The 9,613-nt window shown below is 39.3% G+C and overlaps 1 protein-coding gene across 1 annotated transcript; it reads right to left on the bottom strand.

The window, feature by feature from the left end:
• LOC111320745 (uncharacterized) lies at window positions 1–8,439 on the bottom strand. Its single transcript, XM_022923432.2, has 6 exons — window positions 8,020–8,439; window positions 6,540–6,687; window positions 6,047–6,093; window positions 5,465–5,547; window positions 4,557–4,656; window positions 1–3,735 (listed from the first exon to the last, which is right to left on the bottom strand). The coding sequence occupies exons 1-6, from the start codon at window positions 8,213–8,215 to the stop codon at window positions 1,088–1,090; spliced, it is 3,222 nt and encodes a 1,073-aa protein (XP_022779167.2). The 5' UTR covers window positions 8,216–8,439; the 3' UTR covers window positions 1–1,087.
• Window positions 8,440–9,613: the final 1,174 nt, after the last annotated feature.

Genomic DNA, 9,613 nt, shown 5'->3' with positions numbered 1-9,613 from the left:
TTTTACAAAATATGCTCCGCGTTTTATTCATTCGTTTGAGACTTGAAGCACCAGAATAATTTATAACTACAACAATTTTAACCAGCTTTACCCACTAAAAATTGACTTTAAACAGGTGCACAGAGTTACTTTTAAGTAAAATCTATAACCTTGAAGCTTTGAAAATAGTCAACTGATCAAAGATCGAGTAGAATTTCCACTACTTACAATGGTACATTACCCTAATACACAGAAACAGCATTTAGAACAATTTTCAATTAAGCGTCGAAAATAATCCGGGAATTTCTTTGGCTTTACTTTACTTCGTTATATGATTGGTCTAAAAAAGCTTCGTGCCACTTTCTCGACCAATAAGATTCAAAACTATAACCAATCACGACTTGTGGTCAGACGCGTTTTCCCGCGCTTCAGGCAGTTTGTTTGTTTTTACTTCGAGTTCTCATTGGTTCCCCGTCATATTTTCCTTTCTATGTTTGCTTGTTGAGATTGTTTTTGGTTTTGGTTTTGGTTTGGGGACACTTAATTGAAAAGGACTCTATAAAAGAGATTCATATTAGGTATTTCATAGAGGCTGAAATCCATCCGTTGACACCGTGTTTAAATAATGTGAAATTTGCTAGTTAAAAATGCCCTTTTGCTTTACAAGAAAACTAGTTTCTAAGATTTCAGTCAATGAACCACGGAATAGTATTTCCGATCTCTGTTATCATGAGACGCTTTCAAAATGATAATTGCATTCTTTGGAAAATATAGCAGTAAAGAGATCACGGAAATAGCCATTCCAAGCAAACATTTGGGAGTCTGAGCAAATAAATACTTTATCAGCAGCAAATAGTCTTAGTTAGGACTAAGAAATTCCGGTCATTTTCACGATAACCTTGTTACCTTGTTTCTGAAACGCAGAATCTACATGTCACGCAGGGCTTGGTAGCTCCAGCGTGACAATTCAAATGCAAATACCTGAATTGTCACAATCTCTTCAGTTATCTATGACATGTGATTGAGTTGCCATGTCACAAGGTACTGCAGTGCGAGCCAATAGGGCATGGTCCGCCTTTTAAGAAGTCAAAACGAAAAACACAAGGAGTCACACGAAACTTCCCATAGTAGAGCTATGGTTGAAGAAAGGTCGGGTCGGTGAAAAAGGGTTTGGTAACGAACCAAAAGAAAGCTGATTTCCTGTGAGAGAATCCACTCCGAACGAGGCGGGTCCTAAGAAAGAGTTTCCAGAAACCGAATTTGACCCCAAGGAGAAACTTGAGCCCGCGTTACTAACCGCATATAATGAAGATGTGATACTGTCGACAGAATGTTTTAAAAAGCTGGTGGATGACGCGACGGAGACATTATTTGTTGCATTGACAGTTTGATGTTGTGGCGTTACAGTGTCTGTAAGTCTTCTCTGGGAACTATTATGTACATATGTAAACTGAGGTGTAGAATTTGTCGGCGCCATTCCGTAACTGCTGTTTGACATCGGATTGTTGAACATTACCGTCGGTTGACTACTACACAATGTTGTCTTCTGTTCGCCAAGATCCGCCATGTTCGCCATCGTACGCAAATGATTCGCTCCGGTTTCTTGGCCCACATTCGCCTTCACAGAATGAAGCAAGTTTGGATTTACAGACACCATTGTGGTGCTGTTGTAATTCGCATCCGAGCGCGAAGAGATGAGATTGTCTATTGCGTACGACAGACCTGAGTTTAAATCGCTGGAGCCGATCAGAGATTCGGCGGAGAAGTCTGAATAGGTTGTCCTGGACGGTCGCGTCTGAAGTTGGGATTCCTGTGACATGACCGAGTCACTCATAAGTTCATTCCCGCCAATAAGCGTCTCTGCGGAGTAATTTGAAAACCCTTGGCTGTGGGTTTGATCATTGGGTGTACTGTGCATCGATGATGCCATAGCCATATTCAAACTACTAGGCTGGCTTGGGTTGTTCTCAGAATTGACAGAAGTGGTTGTTATGTGAGGAATGTTTGGCAAGACGACTTCGCTTGAAGCAAGTAGCGACTCTGCTGAGAAGCTTAGGCTGCCAGCAGACCCAAGCTGGGAAACTTGTTGATGTTGTTGAAGATCTGAAGAGGACTGTGAAAGCCCCATACTCCGGGGTAAGCCTGCTAAAGAAGCAATGCTATGTGACAAACGAGGTACCTGAGCACTCTGACTCATACCCAAATTAGAGACCTGATTGGTAGTTTTACCGATTCCACCGCAATCTGTCCTATTAGGTACAACCGTGGCAATAGTGCTTGTCGGACTGGATGCTTGTGAGGCAATTCCTGGTATCAAAGCATTCACGTTGAAAGTGTGTATAGTCATAATTTCCTGTTGGGGTTGACAAATACTCATATTTCCCTGAGACTCTTGAGATCCGCAAGTGTTGTTTCTCTTTGCCAATGGCACCTCATTTGAATCAGTCAAGTGTCTTGTTCCACGTTTATTTGTAAACGGGCCAGTTTTGCTGCCACTAGACGGGGCTTTGCTTTGAGAATTCCCCGTCGCATTTTGAGTCCGACCAGACGTGGTAGATTTTTTGGAATTCTTGTTCGCAGGCCCAGACTTTTTTGTTTTATTCCCTGTTTGTCCCTTACTTGTATCACTTGACGTTTTGAGTCGTGACACATTCCCTAAACTGTTCACTTTTGCGACAGCTGCAGACTGGCTCGGAGCAGCAGTGACATAAAATGTTGGTAAGCTGCTTGTCTGTGACTCAACATTATTGACAATTCCAGTGTGTGCAGTTACAAGGTTACTGGACACTGGAAGAGCCATGGGTACCGACGAAGGCACCACAATCGTGCTTGGAACAGCAGTGGTCGAGTTGATAACAGCCGGTTGAAGATTTAAGATGGCACTAGTGTTTTGTCCCGAGGCTGTAGTACCGAGAGGAACAGCGTTTACTACACTAATGGGAGAAACAGATGTCCCCGGCTGAAGGGCAACTTTCATGATGGCGGCTACGCTGTGCTGGGAGTATCCAGCTTGGGGTTGCAAAACTTGTGAGGAAGTGCTGACAGTTTGCAAAGCTTGCTGAGTCAAAGGATAACCTAAGTTGGTAGCAAATTGCGTAACTGGGTCATTTGAAATGGGATTTGGATTCGGTAAACTACTTAGATTTCCTTGTATCTGATTCAGCCCAGGTTGGGTGGGAATGCTTGGACTATGCTGGACAACACTTGACGTTGTACCTTGGCCTATCAGAGGCTGATAAAGGTTGTGTCCACTATTCTGCCCATTTACAGACGTTGGTAGGGCTTGTACAACAGAGGTTGACGAAATTGGGGAAACGACAGACGTGGTAGTCGTCGTGAGAGAAATTGGGTTGGTTGCTATGGTAAACGGGGCTAAACACGCCACCGATTCTCTCCTCGATTGCTCCCTTAGTGGACATGAGAAAGCAACTGAGGTTGTGGGAAGCTGGTTCATGACAGCTGTGGTAGCCGTGGTAAAAGGGGGAACTACATAGTTAGTCACCGTCTGACTTGATGCATGTAATGAGTTGGACGCAGCCATAGTCGACACTTCCGCTACTTTTGGAGCCTCTGAGGTCACAGTCACTGGGGTACCAGCTTTACATGATGTGAATGCTTCTGAGGTTGATAAAGCGTTTGATGTCGATGGAAAATTCCCGGGAATTGCTATATCGTTCTTCTTTAACAAACCTCTTAGCTGCTTGTTTTCTTCAGTCACCGTTCCAAGTCTGGTTTTCAGTAGTTCATTTTCTTGGGCTGAATTTCATTAAAAGGAGCAGAAAACATGTAAGTTCGAGGAATTCATTTATTCCTGTTGTAAGAAGTAAATATACGTATGGCCATGTCTGCATACAAAACTGTACCACGAAGCGACAAGAAATTTTGAAACCATTTTTCCTTGAGGGAGCGCTGGGAAATCGCAGGTTACCTACCTACCCCTCCCCTCCCCTCGCAGATTGTCACGTATCCCTTACAGTTTGCAATACTCCTGCATGGAGAGAGAGGGGTACTGTAGGAGTAGAGAGCCTTGCCCCAGAACATAAAACAAAAACATGGACAGGTGCTTGAACCCGGAGTTCAGCGCGCTAACAACCAAGCCACTAGGTATTCTACAAACCATAGATCTCACAAGGAAGTTTTTGATAAATCAAATAGTTGAGAAAATTTCAATGTAGTGTCCACAATATTCTGGGTTACATTGGTTTTGCATGATGTTGCGCTATGATTGGTCTGGAAAAATTGCACGATCCTCTCAACCAATCAGATGCAAACAACTGCAACCTGGTGTATTGCGTTTTCCCGCGTTTCGAGCAGGGTGTTCGTTTTCACTCGAGTTATGATTGGCCCCTTGCAATACTTCCTTTGCTCTGATTGGCCCGTTTTGGGTTTAAAACGTTGAATCGAAAAGAAACAAGCTAAACATGAAATAAGTGTATGAAGGAAAGGAGACGTATACTGTTTTTCTTTCTTTCTTTTCTTTTTTTTCCAGATATAACAGTCTATTAGAAAGTTCTGGTAAAACAGTTTAGAGTAACTTCCCAAAAGTTCCCGAAACGGGAAGAATGAAGTGTCCTTACCAAGTTTTTGCTCCCTTTGTTGCAAATCATTTAATTCCATTAGTTGGGTTTTGACATCATTGATGTAGTCAACTGTCTTTTCGAGAACAATGTTCTTACTCTGTTAAAAAGAAAGCCAATCAATTTAAAGAAATCGATACAAAGTGAAATTATAAGCATTTTTTCAACCTCAAAAGAATGGTAGGGATTGTTATATTAATGACACAGTGGAAATGGGTATTGTCAAGAGAGAACTATCGGACTGATGTGTTGGTCCTTTCAAAATAATAAACTGACTTCAGGAATAAGAAACTACATAACAAATCCACAGTGCTTTCCAGCCCACGCTAAAAGTAACATAGGTAAAAATTACATATTTCAGCCAACGCACTGACTTTCCCCCTCTGTCCCAAAATTTTCTCTGGTATTGTACTAGTTAGGTAGGTGTAGCATTCTTGTCTTTGAGGGGGAAGGGGGCATTAGTATTAGTAGCAAAACATGCTTTGGTTTCCAATGAGCTAGTATTTCTTCAGATAGCTCAAACATTATTTGATACCTCAATAAACAAATAAATTTAAATCCTCCAATGCAAATTCACAATATTTTATTCATTAAATTGCCACAAATTCTATTCTACTATTTAAAATCTATTGTATTTTTTGCAAGACACATGGCATACTAACCCATACTAAATTCTTTGGTTAAGATTTTGAAAGCAGCCAGACAAAGTCATCCTCACAGCTGCTCAACTTGCCTGCAGCCCAGCCCATAATAAAACTCATATGGATTGTAATTTTCTCCAAAAAATCTGTGTAACATACTTGACCTGGTGGCCACCTCCAAATCAATTTATTGTGTCTACTGCGCATACGCAGGTAGACACTAAGACAGGAAAAAAGTTTGTTAACTTTTTTAGATTCTTTTCATACCTGTTTTCCCCAGCTGCACTGTGGTACAACACTTGCTAGCCTTAGTATCCAGTTATTTATTTTGCCTTTCCGCCTGCGTTCCACTGAAAATAATTTTTTTGTTCAAAACTTAACCCTTTAACTCTAATTATCTGGTTGTTAATTCTCTCTTCTAATTTTTGTGCATTTCCTCATAAACTGATTATCAACTTCTACCTGACAAGTTTCAGTATTCTCATGACCTGTTTGCTAGATACTATATGGAAGTTATAGGGAGAAGTTACCTGTTAATCACTTCTGGGCGTTAAGGGGTCAGGTTATCAAAATACACAAGAAAAGTGCACAGCACAACAAAAGTGGGTCTTTCATAGTGAAAGTAAAACTCAAGCAGCACCAAAAAGGATTCAGTAAAATGGCTTGAATGAATGCAGAATGGAGTATTATGGAGCATCAATTTCTCATTACAAATTTGTTTTCGGTGAGTCCATGTACAACATTTTGATGTGTTAGACTTGCTAATAAAGATATGTTAAAAAATAAATCGGAAAGAATGGCTTATATGTCTACAGTGCATTGCTTCAGAGAGGTTAAACACAATTTTACCTTCATTATGCACAATTCTTCTCCTGGTCTGTTGAGCAATGCCCCCGCTACATAAAAATGATTCAAAATAAATACAGTTGGTAAAATTTTGAACACTAGCTAACAGCTAATGAAACAAAATGGGCAGGTTTGGGTGCCAGAACCTGCTTTTCTATCCTTTAGATTTTGATTTTAAGACATGGCTTCAGGCCCAAATAAGTTACCAGGACTTTCGAGAAACAGGCTCCTGGAGTGTAAATAGTGTAATAGCCAACTAGGAAACTTGCTAGATCGTAGGCAGTGTAACCCACACTAGACAATTTTTTGTTTTGGAAAGATTTGTACTACTACCAGTCACTTGATACAAAAGGAAACTGGAAAAAGCTAATAGAATAGGGCAACTAGGCTCATTAGAAGTATCCTTTCCCTCATGTTGCTCCACAAAGGCTTTAGTAGGGTACTAAATATATGGTTTACTGTAGATAAAATATTGCTACAAAAGGTAAAGGTATACCTCAGCACTATATCTGATGACACATAGTAAGGAGTCTGGTTACTTGTCGGAGAAGCAAATCTGTACGAGAATACACTGGCAGGTATAGGCTTTGTCGTGTTCTGTAGAACAGCAAGGTTTTTTTGAACCATGCCATTTGCTGTGGTCACTACAAAGAGGAACAATTTTCAGTTTAGTATGCAATAATACAGTCCTAACTTTCAGCCTACTGAGTACAATAAAAATACAGAAATAAAAAGGCCTTCTGATAAAAAAGGAAATTTCATTTGGAAATCAATGCAAGATGTCCAAAAGATCACAATTTCTGTGGCAACAGATCCATGGACAGAAAATAATTCACATTCATATTTTCTATCCCTGATAATGGAAGCAGGCATAGACCACTGTAAACTCAAAGTGTGTGACTAATTTTCAGTAAAGAGCTGTGCATGAACAAATAATTCACATAATGAGAGACATTGTTTATATTTAAAACTAGCCCTCTAATACACATCATAGTAGTAAATATATCTTATTAACCAAGCGCGAGGGCCATACTGGGAGAATATCGGCCCGAGGTCTTGACAGTACGGAGCGAGCGCAGCAAGGTCCGTACAAAAAAGACCGAGGGCCGATATACTTCTGGTATGGTCCCAAGCAAGCTTGATTAATAAGAGATTTATTATACGACTGAAGTTCAAAGGGACACAAGTGTGGTATCATTTGGGACCATTTGGGACAGTGCCCGGTCCAATACTGAGAGAATATTGACCAGCAATAGAACATTTTGATTGGTTGATTTTAGTTATTGGCCCTCTGACTGCCCGAGTCGTGTAATAATAAATATTATACTACAATTTTTTGTCATAATTTTGCTAACATTTAAAATTATTTAATCAGTTTCTAGGAGAATGAAACAGCATTTCCTTCTTTAGGCCTTTTGAGCCACATGTACATGATCCAAATCAACATCACTTCAACCAACAAGAATTTTAAATTGTTACTCATAATAATATCTTTAGGTCAATTCAATATCTGCAAAGGATCAGTGGAAAAGTATTTTGATTTTATGGATCCAGTGAAATCAGAGTATAAAAATCTCTACAGTAACTCCTAGAAATCTTGAAAATATGCTCAAATCTACGGTGGATTTCAAATGTGAAAATAATAAATTGAATTGAAAGACACTTCAGAAAACACTAGTACCGTACAAAAGTCTATTTTGGTAGCCAAATTATTGATAACATCTGCTTGTTTAACACTATAGGTTACCTAAAGAATAGGAAAAAAATCTATTTCCTGACCAAATATAGCGTCATTATTATCTGAAGATTTCGCGTCAAAGTCAGCTGTTTTCCTTCACTTTGCATCGATAACTAAGATTCGCAAAGCAAATCAACGCTTACCTACTTAAAAATCGAGTAAAATAGCGCCTTTCTAGGTAAAATAATCATGACTTCTGACGGTATTTGCATTGATTAAGGATAGATCACTCGCTTACCAGCTTGCGTGGCCGGCGCGGTGGGAACAAGAAGCGTAATAGGATTTTGCTGAGATGGAGTTGTGGTTACTGAAGAAACAACATGGCTGCCATTTTGAATGTTGTTGACTCCAACAGAAGCTTCACGATTGTCATTCGAGTTCTTGGGGATCTCAGTTGTCGTCTCTAAAGTTGAAGAACTCTCGACACTTGCCATACTGACAATTCAAAATTAATACCGTTCAAATCCATACTTTCTGATATGCCATGAACCCTCGCCGAAGAAAGAAAATAAAAATTTGGGCTTAAGGAGAAATTAAATATCTGATCTGAGAGAAAACCTAATTGTAAGGGGGAAAACCGGCGAAAAAACGTTTTTAACTGGTATCTGTAAACTAAAAGTACAAAAAATAATTACACGAACAAAAGAGTTGAAAATAACAAATTAACCACGATTCAGTGATAGATAGAAGAAGTTTAAATACACACGCACTGATTGAAATGTAAATTCTTCCTTCGAAGCTCTCAAAGGATCTTCAGTTCATCGTTTTCTATTGGCGCATCGGACAATTTTTTCCAAGGAGGGAGAGGTCAGTAAGAGTGTTAATTTCTACTAAGGGGGGAGGGGGAAGTGGCTAAAATAGATTTACTTCTTCTATTATTTTCAAAACTTCCTGAGAGTTGTTTTCTTTTCGATTTCTTTCACCTCTGAAAGAAAAAAACTAAATAAAAAAGATGTTGATAGATTGGGGTGAGAATAAGTAGTAAGACATTTCTTTTCTCTTGATCATTATCACCATTTTCTGTTTTTTTTTTTACTTTCTTTTTTGGTGTTTTCTTTGCTTTGAAAAAAAAAAACCACAAGCTATGATCTTGAAAAGACAGAGAAATATTTCAAAAGATAATGGAAAACAAAGACCGATCAAGGATGGAAAAGGATGAAAAAGCTTCAAAAATTTCAAGCTTAACTCTTGAAGTTACGCAAACTGGAACGTAATTTCTTTCAGATGAAACGAAACTTGATGACAACTTCACCAGCACTGCTTTGCAATTATTGATTATTTGTAAATTTCTTCTTGGTAATGTTTTGCAACGAATTTATAAATTAGCAAACAAAAAGTAAAAACAAGCAAACCCCCCAAAGCACGGGATACCAAGTCGCGATTATTTTACATTTGATTGGTTGAGAGATTCGCACGAAAACAGAGCAAAGAAAAGCAAAGCAATGCAATCCATTTTCGACAGTCAAGTGAAAATTGCTCTTTTCTCACAGTGCCTCTTTCTTTCCAGGAGTATAAATGATAGGTGGGAACAAACTTTCAGGTAAGCCTGACAAAATTCTGAGAGAAAAAACCTACAATGAACAAGCAACTTATCCCAAGGGGAGTATTTGTCTCGTACCCAGATCCTCCCATTAAACGGCGTGGAAGGTCTGGGCACGAGATTAAGGTACTCTTAGTTGAATAACACTTTTGAAATCGGAAGGAGCCAAAAAAGAACGGTTCTTTTGACTCGTAAACTTCGTTTACCGCTGCAGATGAATCCTTTACTAAAGCGTGACGTACTTGCATCAATACAAGTTTGGAACTTTGCGCAAGTTGCGGTGGAAAAGATC

The sequence above is a fragment of the Stylophora pistillata genome, chromosome 7 (genome assembly GCF_964205215.1).
Source record: "Stylophora pistillata chromosome 7, jaStyPist1.2, whole genome shotgun sequence".
In the NCBI taxonomy this organism is placed as follows: domain Eukaryota; kingdom Metazoa; phylum Cnidaria; class Anthozoa; order Scleractinia; family Pocilloporidae; genus Stylophora; species Stylophora pistillata.
The sequence above is the reverse complement of the archived record's forward strand: the minus strand, read 5'-3'. Positions and strand labels throughout refer to the sequence as shown.

Excerpts from the sequence above, each read along its gene's own strand:
- LOC111320745 (XM_022923432.2), bottom strand. The coding sequence starts at position 8,215 with ATGGCAAGTGTCGAGAGTTCTTCAACTTTAGAGACGACAACTGAGATC. Across the intron at positions 4,657-5,464 it reads AGTGCAGCTGGGGAAAACAG|AGTAAGAACATTGTTCTCGA; the intron begins GTATGAAAAGAA and ends TCTTTTTAACAG. Across the intron at positions 3,736-4,556 it reads ACAAAGGGAGCAAAAACTTG|CCCAAGAAAATGAACTACTG; the intron begins GTAAGGACACTT and ends AATGAAATTCAG.